At 39.6% G+C, this 27,298-nt stretch overlaps 1 protein-coding gene across 10 annotated transcripts in view; it reads left to right on the top strand.

Annotated features, from left to right (window-relative positions):
* Eaf2 (ELL associated factor 2) overlaps positions 1–27,236 on the top strand; it is an 82,832-nt gene extending 55,596 nt beyond the window's left edge. For 3 of the 10 annotated variants that reach the window (XM_085832380.1, XM_085832379.1, XM_029470609.2), the window contains 4 exons: positions 11,191–11,327; positions 13,641–13,786; positions 20,661–20,918; positions 26,799–27,228. In XM_085832380.1, the coding sequence (XP_085688506.1) occupies positions 13,693–13,786; positions 20,661–20,918; positions 26,799–26,845 (399 nt within the window). In that variant the 5' untranslated portion in view covers positions 11,191–11,327; positions 13,641–13,692 and the 3' untranslated portion in view covers positions 26,846–27,228. Of the gene's footprint in view, positions 1–11,190; positions 11,328–13,096; positions 13,174–13,251; positions 13,305–13,640; positions 13,787–20,660; positions 20,919–26,798 lie in introns of those variants that run through there. The other 7 variants (XM_029470611.2, XM_029470612.2, XM_021184801.3 and 4 more) reach the window with 5 other exon arrangements.
* Positions 27,237–27,298: the final 62 nt, after the last annotated feature.

Below are 27,298 nucleotides of genomic sequence, written 5' to 3'. Positions count from 1 at the left end.
GAGGGTCCTTGCTTTTTTCATAAACCATCTGAAACCTTCTCTAACAGGCCTAGGTTGGGTAGCTCTCCTCCTTTGTTTGCCTCAGGCAAGTGGGGGTGGGGGTGGGGGGGCTGCTCTTCTCCAGTGCTTCCTTCTGAACATCTGCAAGTTTCAAGTTCTCCGAGTCACCTTTCACACAGAGGGGAGGGGCTAGGAGCACAGAGAGGAAGGTGGAGTCCTAAGAGGCTTACTGAGCTCTTTCCTGTCCAGCCTGTTTCAGACAGTTTTGTTTAAGGAAAGTGCACATTGTACCTGTACACTTAGCAAACAAGCACAGATACCACTAATGTTAAACATGGACTAACAGACAAAATGTTCCTTCTGATATGCTGTAGATGAAGTTGAACTACAATAATATTTTTTAAGATTGAATTTAATTTAAAAAATGATGTGTATTAGTGTGTGTGTGTGTTTATACACTTAAATGGAGGTATTAGTGGAGGCCAAAAGAGACCATTGGGTCACCTGGAGCTGAAATCATAGGCAGTTGTGAACCCCCCAACAAGGGAGATAGGAACTGTACTTTGGTCCTCTGTGAGACCAGTATGTGCTCTTAACTAAGGAGCTATCTTTCCAGCTCCATAAGTAAACAAATTCGAAGGCAGAATTGAGATCCTCTTTAGAAGATACTACAAAACCAAGAATTCCAACTCTTCTCTCTAGCTTTGCCAAGAAAGGGAAGATCTCAATTTGTCTCTTTTATGGGGGGGAGGGGGAGAGGAGAAACTCCTCAATGAGATCTTCTGCCTTCTGTACCATGACATGCAGGTGTGGGTGAGCTATTTCTGAGACAGGAATGACACAACTGTGGGACACGAGTAAACCTTTGGGAAACTGCTGGACAGATAACTGAACATGTGAGACTTAAGGGTGATGACTGTGTGTCTGATGTGGCAGAGCAGCTGAGGCATCAGACATCAGACAGGCTAAAGATGATAACCACAGATACCCCCAAAACAGAGTTGCTCTCTTAACCAAGTAAGTTGAAGGGGTGTGCAGAGAAGAAAAGCATGTGTGAGATTTTATTCCTTCAAATCCAGATTCCCTCTCAGATTTCCTCTTATTCCAAGAAACAACCCCTGAAATAAGAGATACCAAGTTACAAAGTTTGCTCTTAAGTCCCATTTTGATATGAAGGAAGAGTATTTGGGGTCCAAAATGGCAGCTATTTCTACTTAGCACTGCTTTATTGTATACATGTAACATGGGTACATGCTACATATAAATACAGATTATTCAATTATAAGTAATCTTTGCCCAACAGATCACAATATTATAAAGTTCACACTCAAATATATGTGTCACCCATGTTCTATTGAAAGAAATTCAATTTAAACTCAGATCATTTGAGAAAATGGGGCCTTGCTATCTTCATTCCAAATCTTCGTTCATGGCTGTGACACATGCTGATGGAATGAGGCATGGGAGTTAGAATCTGGATACCAGCGATAAAAGTCTTGCTCCAGTCTGTGAGGCTTCGAGCAGAGTTGTCTTCGCTCACAATGCAGTATCTCTCCTGAGAAGCTGAGAGTAAGAGTGTCTCCAGGGGCTATGGAAAAGCATGCACGAAGTAACAGAAACAAGAAAGCCTTTGTAAAGATGGAATCCAATCATGGAGCTGGAGACTCATGGGTCACCTTAGAGAACTGATGCTTTGTCTTGTGTATAATGGGGAATGACAGAAGTTTATGTAGAGAGAGGATTGAAATTATTTCCTTGGCTTCTCCCAAAGTTTCCTTCTCCATCTGAGCTACCTAGTTTCCAGTACTTTAATCTCCGGCCCACTATTCTGTGCCTATTCCATTCTAGAAGTAGAACAAGAAGGAAGTTGTTGGCAAGTAGTAACAGATTCCTCAGAGGTGGTGGACCCATGGAGGCAGTTAGGTTGGAGTGGGGTAACTAAACACTTGATTATTTGATTCTTTTCCACACCTAGCCATATCTCCATGTCAGAGACGTTAAAAGGTCATACATCTAGAATCAGACTTCCCATGTTTAAATCTCCCTTTTCCCCTTTTGGTATGAACTTGGGCAAATTATAAAGTCTTTTGTGCCTCATTTTTTTTCATATAAAGATAATAGTCTCATAAGGTTGTTAAAATGATTAAATGAATTAGCATGAGTAAAGTATGTAAAACAGACCATAATCCACAGCTACATAATAATGTTATGCTTATTGGCATTTTTTAAAGCGTTTTTGCTGTTTCCATATTGACTTGGAGTGGCTTAGAAGACACTGCTAGGAGAGATGGCTGGCTCAGGGGCGTTGCTATGCAAGCCTGGCAACCTGATTCAGTCCTTGGGACCCAGGTAAAGGGAAAGGATATAAATGACCACAGATGTGCAATGGCATGCCTCTCTCTCTCTCTCTCTCTCTCTCTCTCTCTCTCTCTCTCTCTCTCTCTCTCTCACACACACACACACATACACACACATTAATAAATAATTTTTTTCAAAAGAAGACTCTAGGGGATATTATCAGAGGGCAGATTCTCCCCAAGTGACCCATGTCACCACTGATGGTGAAGCTCCTCCCAGTGTACCCCTCACTGATGCCTTCTTGTCCTTGTCTTCTCTGTATTATTTGTGCCCATCCCCATGGACTTTAGAGCCTCACATGCTACCTTCTGAGGCACAGCATCTTTCTCCCTCCGTGTCAGTTCCTGTAGTGCAGGCCCCTTATTTCAGCTGATAGCAAAAACCGAGTCTTTGGTTGTTGTCCTCACTAAGCGTCTGCCAGAGACTGGTGCTCCTCTCACAGTGACACATGGCCCTGAGCAGGACCTGTCCTCAGTCTATTTCCTGTTGCTAATAATACAGTGTCACAGTCTAGATAAGGGATGAAGAAAATGTGGTTATTATGGCTTACCATCTAGCACTGAGATTGCTAGAGCGTAAGGTAAATCTATATATATGGGGTATTTTTTTGTTTTTATTGCTTATTTTTTGTAGAATCTCTAAACTGTCTTCCATATAGTTGCAATAATCGCATTTTACAAACTTTTCATAGGGTTAGCGATGTTGAACACGTTTTCATATGCTTATTGGCTATTTGTATTTCTTTTGCTAAATGCTTATTTGAATCCGTTGAATTATTAAATTATTGAATCATTTTTAATTGGTATTGGGTTTAGTTTTCACTATTGAGATTTTGGAATTCCTTCTGTAATCTATGTCAGTTTCTTGTCAGTTGTGAACATTGCAATTATTTTCAAGCATACTAATTGTTTCTTCTGTTTAATCTATCCTGTTATCATTACCTCCTGTATAGCAGCTTTAAATTTTCCTGAGTCAACTTCAGCTCAAGAATTTCTATTTTCAAAAGTAGTTCCCCCGGGGCCTAGCAAACACAGAAGTGGATGCTCACAGTCAGCTATTGGATGGATCACAGGGCCCCCAATGGAGGAGCTAGAGAAAGTATCCAAGGAGCTAAAGAGATCTGCAGCCCTGTAGGTGCAACATTATGAACTAACCAGTACCCCGGAGCTCTTGACTCTAGCTGCATATGTATCAAAAGATGGCCTAGTTGGCCATCACTGGAAAGAGAGGCCCATTGGACTTGCAAACTTTATATGCCCCAGTACAGGGGAACACCAGGGCCAAAAAATGGGAATGGGTGGGTAGGGAAGTGGAGGGGAGGGTATGGGGGACTTTTGGGATAGCATTGGAAATGTAATTGAGGAAAATACGTAATAAAAAATATTAAAAAAAAGAAACATAAAAAAGTAGTTCCCATGTCTTTTAACCTTTTCTGTTAGACTGTTAAGCCATTTCTTTGTGTTTCCATTGAGATTGCAAGATTATTGATGTCTGAGGACTCCCTGTACCAATTCCCTCCTAGTCAGTTTCCAGCACTTTATTTTGGGCTTTAAATATACATGGTTTCATAACAGTCGGTGATGTGTGTAGTGTGTGACATCATCAAGGCATTAACCAATCTGTTATCTATTTTATTTCCTAATTTGACCCTCCTCATCCACCTCCATAATTTCTAAACAGGTTTTCTCTTTTCTCTGAGCCCATGTTCATTTCCACCATTGCAACACTAGATGGTGCCCAAGCCCAGATTTTTCCAGAAGTTGGTTGTAGGTGAGTTGTGTTATTTCAATACTAGAAGACAGTTAGCCCAGATTTATATTAAATACCCCATTGGTGTTCTGTTCAGAAAGAAATAGCAGAGTGGGCTGGCGAGATGGCTCAGCGGGTAAGAGCACTGACTGCTCTTCCAAAGGTCCCGAGTTCAAATCCCAGCAACCACATGGTGGCTCACAACCACCTGTAATGAGATCTGACACCCTCTTCTGGTGTGTCTGAAGCCAGCTACAGTGTACTTACATATAATAAATAAATAAATCTTTGGGCCGGAGCGAGCAGAGTTGACCAGAGTGAGCAGGCCAGAGGTCTTAAAAATTCAATTCCCAACAACCACATGAAGGCTCACAACCATCTGTACAGCTACAGTGCACTCACATACATAAAATAAAGAAATCTTAAAAAAAGAAAAAGAAATAGCAGAGTACAGGAAAGACTTATCTATTCCTACAAATATATTCCTGGGTCCAGGGTAGGCCTGATTGCCCATATACAGTAAACTGTCATTGGACACAAGATTCTGCTGGACTCTGGATACTCTCTGTGGATAGAGTGAACCTAGGTTTCTATGTGGTACCTGTGAATACCAATCCCACCAAGTCAGCCATGAGCCTCTGCTCCACCAGCACAGTTCTCTGTTAGGACCAAGGCCTATGATGCTGTGGACTGCTTACTATAGTGACCTTGAGATCCAGAGCTACTAGAACAGTCTTAGCTGCTATTGGCTAAAAGTGAGGTCCAGTAGAAGCAGACTGCCTGTTTTTTCCTGGAACTGTGGTTGTTCACAGACAGGCCTGGGGATGGGACACACCCAGTGTCAGGTGTCACCAGGGCAAAACAAAACAAAAACAAACAAACAACAACAAAAACCTTATGCTTGCTATTATGACCTATTCTCCCCGAGAAAAAAGGCTTGAAATAAGCTTTACAGCTTGAGGTTGGGGTAGTGTTTGGGAAGGCAGCCTGCAGGTCACCCACATTGGTGTTATTAAGCTAGATGATGAGAGCCACAAAACTACAATGACCTATGCAGCCTCAAGGTATGTTGGTGTTTACAGTGGAGCTGATGGTGATGCAGATCAAAACACAAGTCTGTCCCACTAGGGCATAAATCTCAACCACATCTGAGGTTTCATAGCCTTTTCTAGGAGCTTGGACCTTGTAATATCTATGCAGCCTGAGGACAGAGATAGGTGGTAGAAACAGTCTCTTAGCTATGAAGGGTGTTAGTTGGATTGCAGCTGTAGAATCCTGTACCTTAGATGGAGATGACTATAGCCTAAGTCAACATTGTGCATAGAACAGATGCATTCAAAACTGTTCAATTCCTTCAACACATAGGTCTGGACCTGATGCTAGGGCCAATCTGGAGTTTCTATGAACTCAAGGCCTTCAGTTTTTTTCTGAAGTTTTTACTGTGGTGGGTCAGACACTGTGGTCGGAGAAAAAGCTTTTCCTACCTTTAGTTTCTGCTTCCCAATGGGAAGAGTTCTGCTTTCTGTCAACTAACTTTGTAAGAGATGTGGGTGAAACAACCTGCTATCTGACCTAACACAGGTCCACTGGTTCAGGCCCCAGTATTAGCCATGTGGTAGGGTTCGTGGGGCTTTGCTCAACACTGTGGTTCACTAGGATGAGCCTGCTGTTGGGTTTTAAGTCTGAGGACTGGACTCTCTCCTTACCCAAAGCTAGAGGTGTGTTTCTCCCTGCAGGGTTGCTTACAGTTGGGGTGCAGGTGGTTCTGGCAATTCTTTCCTCCTTGCAGGCTTTAGTGTGTCCTTTTGTTTTGTTATACTAAAAACAGGTAGGGTGAGGTCTTGCTGTGTTTCCTTCCTTTATCATATGAACAGCTACTCAGCTTGGTGTGTCTATAGGGAGAGAGAGATGACCAGAAGAGCTTATCAGGCACCACCTTGCTCCTCCTTAACTTTTATTTTTTTATTGGTTCTGGGGTGGAACCCAGGGCCTTGCAAATGGTAGGGCAGGTACTCTGTCTATAAGCAGGCTATATTCCCAGCCTGCTTTATTTATCTTTTTACATTATTTATGAGTATTACCAAACATCAGTTATCTTTCCATTTTATCATTATTTTGTGTTTATTCCCCCTTCCTGTTATTCATAATCAAACCTGTAACTCTCAGTTATTTATGAAAGCTATGTTTCTCCAGGTATTATGAAATCATATAAGAAGGGTGTTAGGGATATATTTCTGTCTTTCCTAGGATCCTTCCCTTTTTCTTCCCACTGCCCTTCTCTGCCACCTCAGCCAGACACCTAAGTTTTGTTAATGCAACGTTTTACGGCAGAATTTCTTTAAATAATTTTAGTTTAACGTTATACATTTATATAGCCCATTTCTACTTAAAATTAATTAAACATAAATAACTAAATTCCTTTGCTTAATACTACTATGGCTTCATTCCCTTATCCTGAGGTTCTGTTCTGATTCATTTGTTCATGCTTAAGAGTCTTTGAGCTCACATCTTAAAGCATGTTTCAATGTGAAAATGGCTTTTAGTTTGTAACAAAAACATTGTTTCAGATCAGAGATTTTAAAACATTTAAAATTCTTTAAAATAAAGAAGTGTGAGCAAGTCCATATTTTTTAATTAATTAATTTATTTTATGTATATGAGTACATTGCTGCTCTCTTTAGACACATCATACTAGGCCATCAGATTCCATTACAGATGATTGTGAGCCACCATGTGGTTGCTGGGAATTGAACTCAGGACCTCTGGAAGATCAGTCAGTGCTCTTAACCACTGAGCCATCTCTCCAGCCCTCAGCAGGTCCATATTTTTATATTAATTTTTTCTTATTTTATGTATGTGTATGCATGTGTGTGAGTGTGGGGGGGGGGTTGGGTTGGGGGGAAGTATGCCCTTTGAATGCTAATGCCCACAGATGCTGGATACCAGATCTCTTTTTTTCAAACAAGCTGTTCATATATATATATATATATATATATATATATATATATATATATATATATATATATGTGTGTGTGTATTAGTATGCCTCTTGGCTGACCACTTTAAGTCAATTATCTCTACTATGCCATAAATGCCTGTGATAATCAGTTTGTAAAGGGAAAAGATTCAACTTATGGGTTTCTTTTTCTACTTTTAGTCATAGCAAAAAAATAAATTAAATTAAATTAAAATTTATATCATAGCCAAGACCAGAATCCTCACATCTCAGTCTACCGAATTGTCCAGTGACTAAAAACTTTCCTCACGTTTCTACCTCTTCAACATTCCTCCTCTCCCAGTCACACCAAGCTAGGAACCAAACCTTCAATACATGATCCTTTCAGGAACATTTCAGATCCAACTGTAAGCATCCTGTTCTGTCCCCCCAAGGCTCACATCTACCTCTTAATGCTAAATGCCTTTAGTGCACCCCAAAGAGTCCCCAGAGTATAAAATGTTCAAAAGTCGAAGTCCATAGTTCTCTCTGAGACACGAGACACATTCAGCTGTGAGGTCTGAAAAATAAAAAATAAAGTTACATATTTCCATTGATGCCAAATAAACAGATATTTAATCCTCCAAAAAGAAAGAACAGGGTGATAGCAAAAAGGAATGAGATCAAGCCCCCAGGAGATAGACATTAAATTCTAAATCTTCATGCTCAGCATCCAGGGCACACCATGGTAGGATGGTGGATCCCAAGGGCTTAGGCAGCTCCATCCCCCACAGCCTTGATAGATGCAGCCCACACGGCCACATATCTGGACTCTGCTGATTGTGGTATCATACCCTAGGCAGGGAAGCAGGTGTTCCACATTCCGGCCTTCTTCCCTCCTGGGTCTCCACTGCAGCTCCAGCCTCACTCTCACTGCTCCCTCTGTGTCTCATCCTGTCAGGGGCTGCTTGCAGGGACTCAGACCTACCACAACAGTACTTGTTCCCCGCCCCCACACCCGACTTGCCATTGAAATCTCACCGGAATCCTACTTGATCCCATAACCTTTATACTCTGCATGTGGACAAAGCCTAGATCCTACAAATGAGGCTAGAGTGTGTCATGGAGGTACCCACAGCCTCTGAGTTCCTCACCCATTTAAGAAGTCCTAAGTGAGCAGGGTGCCCTGGAAATCTCTTGTCAAAAGACTATGCCCTGGAAAGTCTTTGAAACAAATTTGCTTTCTTTATATCACTGAGTCCTTAATGTCTATGACCTCATAAATTTCAGAGGTGCCACCAAGGTGTCTTTCCTTTTAATCAGGTAGAAGGCATTTAACTTCTTTCCAATAATATTAATCTTTTTAGCAATGGCTTTTTCTTAATGCTCTGTTTCTAGCTAAACTGCAGGCTTTCCAAATCTTTATATTCCATTATTTTTGTTCCCACTATAAATCTCTCTAAAAGCAGCCAGAACTATCCATGGTGTAATCTAGGTATTTGCTGCCTTGACACTTCCTCCGTTAATAAACTTGCCTTTAAGCTCAGCTTCCAGCAAATTCTCAGGGAATAGTCAAAAAATGTAGGCATACATTTATCGTGTGTATTATAACAAGGTTGACTTCAGGTCAGTTCCCAACAGAATCCTATTTCTATCTCAAACCTCACCCAACAGCATCTTTCCTATCTCATTTTTTCTGTTGGTATTGCCACATTGTCAACTGTTATTATAGCAATGACCCCACTTCTTGGTACCTATTGCTTAAGTTAGTTAGCTTTCCATTAATATAAGAAACCCCTGAGAAAATCAGCTTATAAAGAGAAAGGGTAATTTGGGACCATGGTTTTAGAAGTTTCAGTTCATGATCAAGTTGATCTCTTGCACATCACAGTGGGAATATACATCAGAAGAAAAAAATGTTGCTTCATTGTAATAGATAAATATATAAATAAGAGAGTAAGAGGAGGCCCTGGGCTTCCAGCACCTGCCTGGGGGGGGGGTAACCCTAATAACCAGAGAGCTATCACCAGACTCCACTGTTTTAAGTGTCCACAACTTCCTGATAGTACCACTTCAGTAGATGACAAGGCTTTAATTTGTAGGCCTTTGGTAGATATTCAAGGTCTAAACTTTCACACATACAAACCAGGTATGCATCGTTCTGATTTAGAGTGTTGGAGAAGAAATTAAAAAGTCATAAAGGACCCCACTATAGGTTTGTAGAATATGACTCTTATCCTGAGTACATAAAGTTTGACTTTCCTATTAACACAATTAGTAACAAAATTGGAAAGAGACTAGAGAAAGTGATGGCAGTAATCTAGGTGAAATGTTGATTGAGTCCCCAAGATGGATAATAGTGAATATGGAGATGTAGGAAGTATTCAGTAGTTATTTTCAAGCAAAGATAATTCATATACTTATAATTACTTGGTATTTTAAGGAAATGAGCAGAAATTAAATGTTCAAGATTAGGAATGGTGTGGCTGGAGAGATGGCTCAACAGTTAGGAGCACTGGCTTTTCTTTCAGAGGTACCAGGTTTAATTCCCAGCATCTACATGGGAGCTCACTGTCTATAACTCCAGTTCCAGGAGATCTAATGCCCTCTTCTAACCTCTGGACACTGGGTATACACATGGTGCACAGACATATATATAGACAAAACACCCTTACACATAAAATAAGTTTTAATTTTTTAAAAAAGATTAGAAATGTTGTTCAGTTTGATAAAGAAGAAAGTTTATAAACCTCTTAAACTTCCTTAAAATACAGAGACTGTGAGAACTTGTGAGCTGTGACCAGGTGAACTATGTTTAGGAATTATTCATGCGAGACTAAGAATAATAATATAAAATGTCTTCGTGTTTGGAGGTGACAGTGACAAAAATAAGGAAATTTGAAGAATAATAGTAATGGGCTGAATTTCTTTAATTGTGTGTGCGCAAGACAGACAGACAGACAGACACACACACACACACACACACACAGAGAGAGAGAGAGAGAGAGAGAGAGAGAGAGAGAGTGCATTTTCATACTTCATTTTTTTTAGGAGCCATTCATCTTACTATTTTAGATAAGCAGACTAGACAAGGCTAACTGGCCAGCAAAATCCAGAGACCTGCCTGTCTTGTCTCTAGTGCTAAGACTGTGAGTAAGTACCACTGTGCACTCTATATGTGGGTGCTAGGAATTGAACTCAGGTCCTCATGCTTGTGTGGCAAACATTTACCAAATGAGCCATCTCCTCATTCTCTCTTCATCCTTTTGTTAAGAATGACATAATAGAAAACATAACTGTTTCTTAGTAATTTTTCTCTTACCACTCCCTTCTGATACATTTTAAAGAAAAACCCTAAAGTTTAACTCATTTCTTGAATCAGTATTTATGCATTACTGAGAAAGAACTTTTCAAATTTTAATAAAGTGTATGTTGTTGTCACACAAGAGAATTAATAAGATTTGGTCTTTATTGATATTTTCTAGATCATCTCAAAATGAGAATATGATTGAAAGGTCCTGTTTCCTTCCCTGTAAATATATTTTTAGATTAGATTAGATTAGATTAGATTAGATTAGATTAGATTAGATTAGATTGAATCCAAGTTGCCTAGTGAAAATGAACAATCAAACTTTCAGGGTAATTACTTTTCCTTTTTTCAGTGATGGCAGGTTTGAGATCTCGTGTGTGTGTGTGTGTGTGTGTGTGTGTGTGTGTGTGTGTGTGTGTGTGTGTGCAAGTGTACCTGGATCTAAAGTTTCATACATGCTAGCCAATTGCTGTACCACTGTACCACAGCCCCTTTTTTCAGTTATCTTGAGATAGGCTCCCACTAAGTTTCCTCATTGGCTTTGTACTCATTCTGTAATCCAGACAGTCTTTGAACTTGGGACCCTCCTAACTCTGCCTCCTGAGCAGCTAGAAATAGAGGCCAGACCTGGGTTGATCTCAGCCCTTTAAAACCAACTCTGTCTTTGTACTTTTATTTTTAAGCCACACTTGTTGGTTTTAGGGTAGTAAGTTTAAATCAGTTATAAGTGACTTGATATATAACACGGGTTAAAAAAAAACAGTACAAAAAGAACTCAATGCCCATCTCAATTGAATCACTATGATATTTGAAGTAATGATGATAACTTCTTAAACAGGGTTCAACTCCACCAGTCACAGTTTTCAAAGGTTCCAAGAGACCTTACTTAAAAGAATGCATTTTGATTATTAACCATGATACTGGGGAATGTCGCCTAGAAAAGCTCAGCAGCAACATCACTGTGAAAAAAACCAGGTAGGTGGTGCATTGAAAGAAACTATTTTATCAACATTTGCATTTCTAAGGAAAAAGAATGAATGGATTAAGTCAAATTGTGCTATGAGATGTGTTCCTTAAAAAGTCTGTTAATTGGGGCTACAAAGATGGCTCAGCTGTAAAGAGAACTTACTATGTAAGCATGAGGATTATAGTTCAGACCACACTACTCAAGAGACAAGCCGGACACCCTGTATGTGTCTGAGAACTCAGCACCTCAGCACTGCAGCGGTTTGAACTAGGAGAATGATGGGCTTGCTGGCCTCCAGCTTAGCCAAAACATGGAGGCTACTGGATCAAAGAGAGACCCTGCCTCAAAGGACTAAGGGGAGAGTGATAGAGCAGCATACCTGACTAATGCACTTTAAATGTACATGTGCCACACCCAGATCTATACACATCAACAAACAGACGAACAAAATAAGGTAACATTTTAAAAGTTTCTTTAAATCTTTTAAAGTTTAAATTTAGTAATAATTCTTAGTGAAAAGGTCTTAGCACACTGCCTTGTGGTGTTGAAATGATTTCCAGATATGTATATCATTGGACTGAGCAGAAACACTATCCACTATCCAAAATAACTTTACCTTTATTAGTAAATTGAGTACTTAGAATATGGAAGGCACACTAGAGAAAGGACAGTTTGCTAAATAAAGACTAACCTTAAGACTTCTATACTTTATACAGTTTAATCATACTAAGTCCACTTAATTTAAAAATCAGTAAGTATGTGTATATATGCATATATATAAATATACATATATATTTATATATGCATCTTAAATCCTTTTTAGATATAAATAGTACATTTTAAACCAGATAAGAGCACTGTTCTAAGAGCTAAACAAACAGTAGAAATAAAAATTACTGTAGGAATTGAAGGGGGGGTCATGGTTGATAAAAATCTTTAGAAAAAAATTGTTGAAAAATGTTACGTCTGGGGCTGGAGAGATGGCTCAGTGGTTAAGAGCACTTGTTCCTCTTTCAGAGGACCCAGGTTCAATTCTCAGCACCAACATGGTCGCTCACAGCCATCTGTAACTCCAAATCCAGGAGACCCAATGCCCTCTTCTGACCTCCACAAGTATCGAGCACTCATATGGTACAGAATACAGAAGTGCAGACAAAATACACATAAAGTGAAATAAATAAATCTAATAAAAAATAAATTTTTAAAAAAGAAAAATGTTACTTCAAAGCAAGCTAAAATCCTAAGAATCACCTTAAATGTGTGTTTAAAACAGAAGGTGCTGTAATTGGAGAGAGCAAGGGAGGGGAACTGAAGGGTGGATATTATCGAAGCACATTATACATGTATGAAATGCCATGATGAAGCTCATTATCTTGTGTAGCTAATATACACTAACAAAAACGTGTTTTACAAAGTAGCTGTCCCCAAAGCCAACTTCAACGGAGAGAAGAAACCTGAGAACCTCTATTTGCTAATATCCCTGCTGCCCCAGCTCCCTTAAACTGACCAGAAAGGATATGAGAATATATAAAGCAAGTGTGAAGGCAGAAATATAGCTGATTCTTTCAGGGCTGGTGAATAAGACTCTTTAAACAGAGCAGGTATTTGTCTCTGCGCCCGCGTGAGAATTGGAAAGCGGGGGATGATGGTAGTGGATTAGAGGTTAGGTTGTAAAGGTAGGTTTGGGGGTTAATGCCTTGAATATTAACTGAGAACCAGCAAGGACATTTCCTTGCTGGCAGTAGTTACATATTAAGATCTTTCCAACTAGGGATTGGCATGTTTGCAGTTCTGGTCTGAAACATTAGCAAAGAAACTGGATAAAAAGAAACAATGTGGGAAGCCAGAAAATGGGTAAACCAAGATTTTTTGGGAGTCTAAATGAATGAGAGAAAATGAGGGCCTAAAATCTTCAGGAAGGAGGAGCCAGAAGGATTTGATCACAGGAAGCAGGAAAAGTGGGCCTCAACCATAATTTCTGAAGTGTACTCTTCCTTTGTTTATATGCCTGTTTTAATTAATTTGCACGTATATTTTCTCCTTATCGTAGTCATTTATAAGAATACTATCTGCTCCTTTGAGCGGGTGCCTTGTTTTGCCGTTGTCCATTGCAGCCGTCCCCGGACCGGTGTGTAAGTGTGGACCCACCACACATATAGGAGGAACTCGATACATAATTGTTAAATGTATTAACATTTTAATCCTTCAATGTCACTGGAGAGGTTTCTAAAGACCAAGTGATAAAGTTCAGTAACTCAGGAAGTTTAATTTGTGATTATTTTTTGCTTACCTTTTTTGATATTTGATATTCTTGATTGCAGAGTGGAAGGGAGTAGCAAAATCCAGTACAGACTAGAACAACAGCAACAGCAAATGTGGAATCTGCCTAGGACTTCCAACCTTGTACAGCATTCTCCATCAGAAGAGAAGATGTCTCCAACATCTCTAATGGATGATATTGAAAGAGGTAAAATTTAAGTGTATGTCATGTCAGTTTATAGAGGTAAGTAATATTAAGTAAATATTAAGTGTTAGTTTTCATTAACAGTGGGACTTAGTGAGGACAGAATATATTTTTATGAGTGTGTACTTCTCTGGGATAATGATATAACATGTAAATTAGCATATTTATGTAGGTATATCCATGTCACATCATTTTTTATTATCATTTAGGAGAAAAAAGGTGTTTTATCAGTTCTTTATAGCATCTTCCTGTGAAATTTTTTGTTTATAGTCAGTTGCAGATGGCTAAGGCACCTCCAAATCAACAGAAACAGGAGGAAGTTTCTTTCTATTGCTGTGTCCCTTCTTGCAGGAGGGCACTTCTGCGGAGGTATAGGTTGTTCAAGAGGAAGGAACTTAAAGCTCTTTTTTTTTCCTAGCTACACTTAGGATATTGATGTTACAGTAACTGAAAATCAACAAGATCCCAGATCTTGAATTTTATTTTATCTTATATTAAGACTACTTCCAAAATAGTATCATGGTATCACTCCTGTACACGTATAGAGTTACAAAATTAAGAGATTAAAGGGAAATTTTAAAGTATATTTGCTAGTTATTAAAATGAAAATAGAATTTAGCTTTGCACTTACTGGACAGCTAAACAAGAATAAAGATGTAAGTTGGGTATATTAAGATAGGTGCCCAAGACCCATTCTATTCCTTGCTACTAGATACTAAAAGCAATTCATTGTGTGAAACAATTCTGGAAAGTAATTGTGTCCTCAATAGTGGCCTGCAGTAGAGGTAAAGGTTCTTCATGTGGCACTTGTGTTTCAGACCTTAATTAAAGCATGGCTTTGGCATCATACCTCAGAAAAGGTAGAGACTCAGCTTACCTGAACCCAGAATAGTTTTCTTATTCTAAACGTGTATGCAAAAGAACATTATCTACCTGGAAATGTCCATATAGCATCCTTAGACTATATTCTATCAAATGCTTTATTGACCCTACAGTACTCCAACTTCTATTTTTTTAAAGAAGTAATTTACAAACTATGCATATGTGTGTGGGAATACATGTTTGCTCACATGTGTGCAGGTGCCTGCAGATGCCAGGAGAGGACATGGGATCCTTTGAACCTGGAGTCACAGGTGGCTGTGAGTCACCTGACATGGGTGCTGGGAACTAAACTTGGGTCCTCTTTAAGAGCCTGCTCTTAACTGCTGGCCCACCTTTCTATTTATGTAACTGATTACTCTCTGATGGTTGAATCATCTTCCCAATTTATATCCAGAAACTACACTAGAAATTCTGTGCATCCATGTTTTGCAATCTTCGAGTTATCTGTAAATTTGAGTTTAAGAAACTAGATAGGGCCTAACATTCCCCATCTCACTCAGAGGCACCAGGAAGCTGAGTGTTCCAGCAAAAGGAATAATGCTATGCAAGCGCTTGCTCCTCTGTGCTTGAGCTGAGACTATCCTCCTCCATCAGGAAATGTGTGGGCAGAAGACATGTGCATGTGACATCACACTGACAAATGCCCATTCCCTCTCCATCTCCCAGACAGCCTCCCTGCCTTCAAAGGTTTTTCTGCATTTAAAAGTCACCTTGAGCCGGGCGTGGTGGCGCACGCCTTTAATCCCAGCACTCGGGAGGCAGAGGCAGGTGGATTTCTGAGTTCGAGGCCAGCCTGGTCTACAAAGTGAGTTCCAGGACAGCCAGGGCTATCAGAGAAACCCTGTCTCGAAAAACCAAAAAAAAAAAAAAAAAAAAAAAAAAAAAGTCACCTTGAGATTGGGTGACACTGGCAAGGGATACCTGCTATAACAAGCACCTTGCTGGGAAGCACTTTTCACTTTCTTTCCCTTCATGGGAACACACACACACACACACACACTCAACCCTGGAAGCAGTCTTTGTTGTAGTAGGCCACAGACTTCCTTTTCTCAGGAACTGGGCTTCAATGATAGTAAAGCCCCTTTGTCAAGTTTACCAGTGGGAACTCTAGTTGCTGGAGATTTACCAAGAAAACAACAACAGATCTGTAAAAGGTCTGGAACTAGAGTGTCATTTGTCACAGAAACAGGCAAGTGTCTGCATGTTAAATCTGAACCAGGACTGCCTGCTAAACTAAAAGATTTAAGTCGGTTGTTCCCTAGAATACACACAAAAAGTAAGATACACTAGGAAGTTACATATTATACTGTAAATCAGGAAAATCACAACTTGAATGAGAAATGTCTGTAGTAATTCCCAGAGAGAATAGATGTTAGAATTATCTGATGATGGTCTTAAAATAGCTTTCACAAAATGATTCAATTATAAATTTTCTTGAAACAAGTGAAAAGTAGACTTAAAGAGAAATTTTAAACCAGGCGCAAATAGAAATTATAAAACTAACAAAATAACAGCATGAATCCACTGGGCAGGCTCACTTACCAGAGAATAAATAGACAGAGAGAATCCACTTGACCTAAAACAGAAAGTGTACTTAAGCGAAGGGAATAGGCCCCCAAAGATTTGCTGCAAACTGACAAAATTTCCAAGAGGTGAAGCAACTGAACACTCAGAGGACAAAGAAAGAGGGGCTGAAAAAATAATTGGAAGAAATAATCCCTGAAAACAATCCCAGGTTGATTAACATGAACCCATAGATTCAAGAAATCGAACAAATCCAAAACAGGATAAGCCCAAAGAAATGCATGCTCAAACACACAAATTAAACATCTGAAAACTAAGGACAGAGATAAAAGTTCAGAAGGCAAGAGAGCTATGCTGCATCACCCACAGGAGCACCACGTAGGTAATAGCATGTGTCTTATTGGAAACTCAGAAGTGGCCCTACACTGCCTAATGCTGAAAGTTATGAACTCTGTGTTTGCCAAAATTAGCCTCAAGTAATAAAGGAGAAATAGAGTTCCACAGAAATGAACACTAAAAGTACTTGTGACTAGGGGGCTGCTCTGAAATATTTGCTATAGAAATTGAAGTAATCATAAAAGAAATGATAACAAGAAGGAATTTGGGAGCATCAGTTAGGGATAAAGAACAACAGGAAGATAATGTTCAAAAGATAATGTCCTCGTGACGTTCCCAAATCATATGTGGCAATCAAAGCAAAGGCTAACATTTTGGTTAATACTGATACTTAAGACAATAATATTTAAAAGTTGAGAAGAAAAGACATCTAAAGTAAGTGATTTTCATGTCTTACTTGTAACACTGAATCATGGCAAGACATACATGCTAGAACACCATCATCTATGTAAAGTGACACCTAAAGCACATGGGAGGAAGGAAGGGAGGAGGAAGACAGAACTCTGAAGAAGATTCGGCTATCCCACAGAAATGAAAGGAATGTAAAACAGAGGAATCGAAATCAAATGCACAGGAAATAAGCATGAAGTAAATATTACACGTCCAGGTAAGCCTTAGTGAACCAGTGACTAATGTAAATGTGAGTGGTCTAACCCAATTAGTTGAAATGGAGAAAAAAAATTATTTTTACCAAAAAAAAAAATACAACTGTGTGTTGTTTATAAGAAATTAATGAAATAGGCAGCTTTCCAGTGAAAGGATAGAATACACCCTGTAAACATTTAAAGCACATGCAGCTCTATTAATATCAGATACAAAACAAATTAGCACAAAGAAGTACATTAATAATAACTAAAGGGTTCATTTAACAGGAAGACAATGTGTCTAGCGATGGAACTGCAAACTTATGAGATAAAACTGATGAAAATAGAAATATAAAAATCGATGATCCTTAGTGACTTACTTCCTCAGTGTGCTCTGGGTAACAGGCAACACACACACACACCACATGTCAACTAAATACAACAAAAAAATGAACCTTTTTTCCTCAAGTGTCTGCTTAATGAGCACTCAACAACATAAACCATCCCGTGGGCTATAAGAAAAATCTTGATTCATTTATTTAAAACAAAATCATAAAAACCATGTACTCTGACCATAACAAAACACCCTCATAAAGTCAATAGCAGGTGACAATAAACAAATCTTTAAACACTTGGAAATTTCCCTACTTTTAAATGGTCCATGGGTTAAAGAAAAAAGAGAGAATAAAAGGAAATGAGAAACACAGAAGGTGGACATGATGCATCCAAAGCAGTGTCAGGGGTGGGGGTGGGGGATCTGTGAGACTAAATGCTTGAATTAGAGAAGGAGTAAGGTGTCATACTGAAATTCCAATGCCCAGAAAAAGAAAATAATAAACCCCAAAAGGCAAAAAGAAAGAAATAATAAAAATAAATGAAATTGAAAGCAGTAGAGAATGTCAGTGAACCAAAGAGTTTATTAATACATATACACAATTGATAAACCTCTATTCAAAAACAAAAATGAGGGCTGCAAAGATGGCTCAGTGGTTAGAGCACTGGTTGCCCTTCCAGTGGTCTTGAGTTCAATTCTCAGCAACCACATGATTGCTCACAATCATCTCATAATGAAATCTGATTCCCCCTTCTGGTATGCAGCTGTACATGCAGATAAACATTAAATAAATAAAACTTTAAAACAAAGTAAAACAACAAAAAAAGAAAAGATATGAATCATTAATATCGGGAATTTAATGACCGTGTAGTGGATCAGTAGTGGATCCAGTAGCCATTAAAAAGATACAGAAGAATATTACAGCTATGTCAGGGAGCATCAAGGAAGAGGGAAAGAATGTAAGAGCCAAACAATAGGGATAGGGAAGACAGCATGCTGTAGGGCAGTGACATGCTGTCTGTGGCGGGCACTCGTGAACTCACAACGGTTGTAGCTGCCTACAAGGGCACGTGCAAGACAGACACACAGTAAGTGTTCAGTCCTGTATGAGGAATTCATAGGCTACCGGAGGAGAGGGCATTGTCTTCAGTGATTGTCATTGATGACTTGCTCATCTTCAAGTGGGTACCTTCATACCCATGCCCATGAGAGTAGATCTAGTTAAGCCCTGGTAGGTCACAAAGCAAAAACAAAACCCAAAAGGCATGAGTCATCAAAGCTTCCTCTAGACCAGCTGGAAAAAGAATGAAGTCCATAGGTATGACACTGCACGGTGCATACTAAGGACTAAGGAAAAAACTAATAATGCATTTTGTATTTTTACACTTTTAAATTTTTCATTATTTATTATATATTTATTATACATATCAAATTAAATTTAGATATTATTTGTGCCCTGTTTTTGAGACTTTACCTATTATGCTAATGAGTATATTGCATATACATTCATATATATATATAAAACTGGTACCACATACATGCAGTACCCATGGAGGCCAGAAGAGGGCATCATATCCCCTGGGTCATGGATGTTGTGAACCACCAAGTGGGTGCTGGGAATCACTCTCTAGTCCTCTGGAAGAACAGCTAGTGCTCTTAATAGCTGAGCTTCTCCCTCTTTTTGAGGAAAAGTCTCACTGTATAGTTCTTGGAACTTGGTATTCTCCAGTCTCAGCCTCCTGAATGCTAGGATTACAAATTATGATGCCATATCCAACTGGTTACCTATACTTTTAGTCTCATAATCCCATTATTAAAATACAGCTTGGTGCCAAAGGAGGGGTTTTTATTTTTTTTTTAATTTTAATTAAAACATATCTCTCTTTCCTTTCCTACCTGCAAACACTCCTTTTCCATTCTCCTTTAAGTTCATGGCCTCTTTTGTTCTCTAATTGCTATTGCATGCATATATTTACATGTAAATACATATATATTACCAAATATAACCTGTTTAGTCCATATATTGCTGTATGCTTGTCTGTCTGCCTGTCTGTCTGTCTGTGTGTTTCTGCATGTTTTCAGAGCTGATCATTTAGCACTGGACAGCCAATTGGTGTGCTCTTCCCTGGGGAAGAATATTTCTCTTGTTCTCAGCTTCCCTCAGTTGGCTAATAGTTTTTTGTGTAGAGTTGAGGCTTCCTAGGTTTTTCGATATCCGGTTTGGTATGCTCATTTGTATCATCCTTGTTTAGGTAACACTTGGGCAGTAGACTCTGTGGATATAGCTTCTGATGTCAGCAGGAGACACAATCTCACAGCCTACTCCCTGATCTATTTGTAACATTGTAAGATCTGGGAGTCGTACACTCTTTTCGTTCCCCACTCCCAAATGTTTCCTGAGCCTTAGGTGCAGATAGGTTTTGTAGGTATATCTGTTGGGACTGGGCTCTACAACTCAGAATTTTGATTGGTTGTGGTTTTCTGTTTTGCTCTCTGTCTATTGCAAAAAGAAATTTCCTGGATGGAGGGGCAAAGACTACACTTATCTGTGGATGTAAGGACAAATGTTTATAGAGTGTTATTATTAGGGATTATGCTGGTCTTTTAGTAAATTAGTGGTTATAGATTCTCCCCTAATAACCATGACTTCACTAACACTGAGAAGTTACCTAAGTTTCTGGCACCTAGTATAGTCTTTCTGGCTGTTTGAGTCATAAGTCTGTACCACTACTGCTATGTTGTGTTATTGTGCCAATTGATGGGGTCCATGGGCATGATAGCTGGGTGAGACAGTTGGTTGCCTCTCTCCATTGAAGCTTCCATATGTCACCTTCGGGTACCATGAAAGGTAATCCTCAAGGAAAGGGCTTGTAGGTCAGTTCCAGCAAAAGGGTCTCTGCACCCTGTTATTGAAATACATGGTGTCTTTAGCGATAGGGACCCACCTTCCACCTCTGGTGATAACCAAGGGCAACAGCAACAGGCTGGATGTTTAGAAAGATTCTTGGACTGTGCACTACAGGAATTTCTAAAATAAATGGTTTAGATGCTGGAATATGTGTTTTAGTTTTATTTATTCCTTATCTTAAAATCTAATGCGTTTATGTTATTGTGTTTCTTCTTGTTATCTATTTGACTCTATTATTTCTATTTTCAGAACTGAAAGCAGAAGCTGGTCGTATGGACCAAATGAGTAGTTGTGATAGTTCATCAGATTCCGAAAGTTCTTCATCTTCCAGTAGTGAAGACAGTTCGAGTGATTCTGAAGATGATGACCAACTCTCTCCTTCGGGTCCAAGGAAATACAGCTCAGAGCACCCTAGCGTGCCTGCTGGGCCACAGTACAGAACTTCAGGGGCGGATGCTACTTGTCATCGACTTCAGGACCACAGTACCCTTCTGATGAGTACTTTACGTAAGTATGCATAGCCATAAGAACTAAAACAGGACTTGCAGGTGTAGCCATGTTTATTGTGCACTAAAATTTAAAGAAGAGTCTTCATTTATGTATTTTGTAATCATTAGCCAAATTTTTTCTCCTTTGCAAGTTTAAAATGTACTCTGTCACTGGAGTGAGGGCTCCTCGAAGCTTTTCCATGGGCCCTTTTCTTTTTATTCTATCTTCTTTTTCTTAGATAACCTCCTCATGCTCCTGTTTCTATCTATCTATCTATCTATCTATCTATCTATCTATCTATCTATCTATCTATCTATCCATCCATCCATCCATCCATCCATCCATCCATCCATCTATCTATCTATCTATCTATCTATCTATCTATCTATCTATCTATCTATCCATCTATCTATCCAGAGAGAACTTTCAAACACCCATCTCCATGCAGACCTCTGAGTCCTGGGCAGATAGATCTAGCTTCATCTCTTAGTAAAAGGCACTTCAAATACATGTTGTACAAAAACCAACACTATATTTTTTTGGCTCACTGTCTATTTGCCTAGTGAATGGCAGCATTTGTGTCATTATGTAAACCAGAAGCCTGATTGTATTCCAGGATTGAGTTACTCTCTTACCTTTTTGTATACTCAATATTTCATCAAGTCCTTTTGACTTCTACTTCCTAAATATTTTTTAAATCCATCTACTTCTTTTCATCTTTATGACTACCACTGTAGTTCAGCTCATTTTCTTGATTTCCCCAACCATCAATACCAGGACTTCCTCCCAACTTCATGTTCTCCCTTTCCCTTAACTGCTATGTGCACTTGATGTTGCCAGTATGTGTATGAACAGAACTGTAGGTCCATTCACTGAAACAAGGTCAATCTTCTAGGGCTGCATCTCTGTAGATAGCTGAACTTTCCTCCCATAGAAGCCACCAACTGCCAATAGCTCCTCATCTTAGAGTGGAGTTTTGTGAGGCCCTTGCACATTCATGTTGAAGTTTTGACTGGCTTGACTTTAGGCAAGTCTTGTGTATATACAGTCAAGGAAATTTTGATCAACTATGTATATTATTAGCTGTATTGATCTTTTAGTGATTCTAATTTAATTTATCACCTCTCTTGATTTATACTTTTCAAAGTTTGCAATTCCTTTTACAATAGAGAGTAGACCTTAACAAAATCATATTGCTTTATTTACTATTTATTTTCTTAGTGTGGTTGTTTGAATATGTATGATCCAGGGACTGGCACTATTTGGTGGTATGACTTTGTTGGATTGGGTGTGTTACTGTGGGCATGGGCTTTAATACCCTTGTACTAGCTGCCTGGAAGCTAGTTTTCTGTTTGCTTTTGGAACAAGATGTAGAACTCTCAGCTCCTGCACCATGCCTGCCTGGACACTGTCATGCTCCCACCCTGATGATAATGCACTGAACCTCTAAACCTGTTAGCCCACCCCAATTAAATGTTGTCCTTTATAAGAGTGGCCTTGGTTGAGGTGTCTCTTTCACAACAGTAAAGCCCTAAGACAGAAGTTGGTACCAGGGACTGGAGTGTTGCTGTGACAGGACTGGCCATGCTTTTGTTTGGAAGAATGTGGATTTTGGGACTTTGGATTTGGAAAGCAGTGGAATGCTTTAAATGGGGCTTAATGGGCCATCCTTGTAGGAATATGGAAGATGTTGCTGAAGGTGATTTGAACTGTGGAAGCCTGACGCTAGAGGTTTCAGGGGAGAGGAATTTTAATATGTGGCCAAGAGACTGTCCTTGTTTTGTGAAGAATGTGGCTGCTTTTGACCCTGTCTGAAGAGCCTACCTGAGGCTAAGGTAAAGAAATTTATATTAATTCCATTAACAAAGGAAGTCTCAAGAAAGCCCAACAGAAACTTTGTTCTCTGGTTAAGTCTCATGAAGAACATTTTGAAGAAGCAAAGCAGACTTATAAAGGAAAAATATAAAATGTGTGGCTCAAGTAATAAAAGGGCACCAGGAAGTGAAATGGAGCTGAATCCTGTGTTCAAGGAGATAAACAGATTAAGGGAGTGGTGACTTGTGGCAAGAGTCCACCCAGCTAAACTTGTTTGTGCATTTACCATTGAACAAGGAATACTTATATCATGTTAGGCATTATTATTACTTGGTTATTGTTTTCACTTGAACTTTTAATCTGGAATGAACTACAATTCAGAAATGAAAGACACAGGCTTTTGATCTGAATCTTGAGGCATAGTGGCCATGAAAAGCTTAGGTTCAGGTAAGGTGGTATGCGACTTTAATTCCAGTAGACAGCGGCAAGTCGATCTCTGAGTTCAAAGCCAGCCTGGGATACAGAAGATTCTAAGTAGAGAGAAGTTTAAATCCAGGCGTGGTAGAACCACACCTTTAATCCTAGTATTTAGGAGATAGGCATGCAGATCTCTGAGTTCAAGGTCAATCTATGGAGCAAGTTCCAGAACAGCTAAGCTTAGGAAGTGAAAGAATTAGAAAACAGAAAGCTGGTGATGATGTAATAGAAGAAGGACGCATGTTCCAGCCCCACTAAGCAGCAGAACTCAGCAACTTTGTCCATGTGACTCTGCCTGTAGAGTCAAGAATAGAAGAGATTCCTGGGACAATTGATGCTGATTTTCTGGAACTAATAAATTATTAGTGATTAAGAAGAGACCAGTATCGATTGCAAGCTTGTACAACCACTCTGGAAATCAGTCTGGTGGTTCCTCAGAAAACTTGACATAGTACTACTGGAAGATCCAGCAATACCTCTCCTGGGCATATATCCAGAAGATGATCCAACTGGTAATAAGAACACATGTTCCACTATGTTCATAGCAGCCTTATTTATAATAGCCAGAAGCTGGAAAGAACCCAGATGTCCCTCAACAGAGGAATGGATACAGAAAATGTGGTACATTTACACAATGGAGTACTACTCAGCTATTAAAAAGAATGAATTTATGAAATTCCTAGGCAAATGGATGGATCTGGAGGGTATCATCCTGAGTGAGGTAACCCAATCACAAAAGAATTCACATGATATGCACTCACTGATAAGTGGATATTAGCCCAGAAACTTAGAATACCCAAGATAAAATTTGCAAAACACATGAAACTCAAGAAGAAAGAAGACCAATGTGTGGACACTTTGCCCTTTCTTAGAATTGGGAACAAAACACCCCTGGAAGGAGTTACAGAGACAAAGTTTGGAGCTGAGTTGAAAGGATGGACCATCCAGAGACTACCCCACCTGGGGATCCATCCCATAATCAGCCACCAAATGCAGACACTATTGCACATGCCAGCAAGATTTTGCTGAAAGGACCCTGATATAGCTGTCTCCATGTGAGACTATGCCAGTGCCTGGCAAATACAGAAGTGGATGCTCTCAGTCATCTATTGGATGGAACACAGGGCCCCCAATGGAGGAGCTAGAGAAAGTACCCAAGGAGCTGAAGGGGTCTGCAACCCTATTGGTGGAACAACAATATGAACTAACCAGTACCTCCAGAGCTCGTGTCTCTAGCTGCATATGTAGCAGAAGATGGCCTAGTCGCCCATCATTGGGAAGAGAGCCCCCTTGGTCTAGCAACCTCTATATGTCCCAGTACAGGGGAACACCAGGGCCAAGAAGTGGGGGTGGGTGGGTAGGGGAGCAGGGGGCGGGGAGGGTATAGGGGACTTTAGGGATAGCATTTGAAATGTAAATGAAGAAAATATCTAATAAAAACATTGGAAAAAAAAAAAAGAAGAGGCCAGTATCACTGAAGTGAAATCTGGGAAGTGTTTTCTGAGAGCACAAAGACGCTGTGTTTCAGAGATAGCCAAGGGTGAACCTCATGCTGCATCTGGACTTGATAATGTAAAAGAATCACCCAGATGGTACTAGTTTTAAAGGTATGGAGAGCAGCTGAGGCTTGGCACTGTAAGAAGCCTTCGAAGGCCATTGGTGAAGGTGCAGTCTCAGTTGTAGTTGATGGCCCAGGACTGAAGGGGTCCTGCAAAAAAGCTGAGGCTTGTCACCATGAAGAGAGCCTATGAGAGGCTATTGATAAGTCTAGTTGCAGAGGAAGACCACAGTATATTGGAGATGCCAGTACCATAGGATGATCACCAAGAACAGCAGGATCAGTGGAGTGGAGTCAGCCAGAGCCTAGAGTGCTACAGAGGGCAGAGCTGGAGATATGACCCAAGCCTTTTGGAGGAACCCAGGAGATCAGTTTAGCTTAACTGGCAAATTCTAGGGCCTGCAGAACAACAACCAAGACTGTGTTCTGACTTCTTGACACATGCAAGCACACACACACACACTCACACACAAAGTGTTTGGTACAAGCTAAAGACATAGCTCAGTTAGGAAGGCACTTGCAATACTTTAGTTCAATCCTTAGAACCCATGTTTAGAAAAAGCAAGAACAAAACCTGAGTAGGGTGAGGCAGAGACAAGGGAATCCCTAGAGCTTGCTGGCCAGCCAGATAAACCCACTTAGTGAGTTCCAGGCTAGTGAGAGATCTTGTCTCCAAAGCATTGGTGGATAGCACTCAGGAACAATGCCTGAAACTGTCCTTGGCTTCCACATGCACTCAAATGTGCACATGAACACAAACCAAGTTTCTTGATAAGATGCAGGGAAGTTATACTTTCTGTGGGAAGCTAGACAATGTATGGTGAGGGCAAGTGAAGATGGGAAAGAGTACTAGATACTGTGATGTTCTTCAGTTAGTGAAAGGAGGCTAGGGGGAAAAGCAACCGTTTACACCATTCCCGTGGCTCTGTTTCAGAAGCAATGGTTTATGCAGCATTGTTACTCATTGACTCCTTGAAGGGACCTACCATATCTCCAAGAGATAGCAATCTTCAAAGGTGATTGTAAAACTTGTTTCTGGTAAATGGGGCCGAATCACAAGATCCTGCAAAGAGTATTATAAAGGTGAGAGAGAGAGAGAGAGAGAGAGAGAGAGAGAGAGAGAGAGACAGAGAGAGAGACAGAGAGACAGAGAGACAGAGAGAGACAGAGAGACAGAGAGAGACAGAGAGACAGACAGACAGACAGAGAGACAGAGAAAGAGACAGAGTGAAGAACTTCCTCCTCAAAATGGGCAAATACAATTCTGAAATAAGGAAAAAAACCCATGTGATCCTAGGAAGATATATGACGGCATAGCCTTTTAGAAGACAAAGTCTTATTATGTAACTCTGGCTGGCCTGGAACTTACTCTGTATACCAAGCTGGCTGTGTATAGCAAAACAAAGGAAAGCAGAAATAAAACAAAATCCAATATATTATAAATAAGAATCAAGTACTTTGAGAGAAGAGTACTTTGCTTGCATGCCATACACAAGACCCAGAGTTTGAGCTCCAGTACTTAAAAACATTATCATCAGTGCAATGGCTCAGTGGGTAGAGATGCTTGCCACCAAACTTCCTGAGTGGAGTTCAATCTCCAGAGCTCACGTGGGAGTGGGAGAGAAGTGACACCAATAACCCGTCCTCTGGCTTCCACACGTGTGCACGAGCAAGTCGTGGAAATGTTCTGAAAAAGATCAATAAGTAGGCAAGACTGACAGGGTGAGAAGTAAATTAGTGAGACTTCACAATGGTTTGGATTGCATCTGAAGGTAAAGACACATTATAAATTTTGCACTCTTGAAAATGATAGTCTGATGTAATAAGAGAGTAGTGTAAAGGGAACGATGCCATCAGTATTTGAAAGAAAGCTAAAATAAATGCCGGGTGTTAGGAAATGCTGAAGTTTACTGCTGTGGCTTTTACTTTTTATGCAGTATTGATTGATGTACACAGTATGTGGCTGAATTATATTATACACAATCATATTAGACTAAATGAATTTATTAAAGATGAACAGTTCAACAGTTTTGTTATTTTTATTTTAGGAAGTGACTTGCAGCTGAGTGAGTCAGAAAGCGACAGTGAAGACTGAAGCAATATCAAGCTATAGAGAAAACATTTGTGAAATGTGTAAGAATCTGTTTTGTATTGAGAATAAATATTCCTATGTTTATGGAAATTGTGCAACTTTTGCTGAAAAATAAAGTTGGTTCAGAATTTTCAACTATTTGTTGGTATTCTCATGTGCTATCTTCATTTAGTCATAACAAAATGTTATCACATTTGGTAGATGAAAAAACAGATTCAGACATTAGGGAACTTAACTTGCCCCAGGAATTGCTAACAAATGAGCTGCAGATCCACTATTCCAGAGTCTCTGTCCACTGTTCTGTTTTACCACATTGTTGCCCCAAATTGTGAAATGCTAAAATAATTGATTTATAGTAAGAGTTTATGATTTTCATTGTAGTTGTGCCTTTCCTATCTGATATGCCTTAAATTATGACTGAATATACTTTAATTCCTGCCAATTTACACTTTATAT

This window comes from Mus caroli, unplaced genomic scaffold, assembly GCF_978045245.1.
Source record: "Mus caroli unplaced genomic scaffold, Mus_caroli_1 scaffold_17, whole genome shotgun sequence".
Taxonomy (NCBI): Eukaryota; Metazoa; Chordata; class Mammalia; order Rodentia; family Muridae; genus Mus; species Mus caroli.
This window is presented reverse-complemented; position numbering and strand designations above follow the sequence as displayed.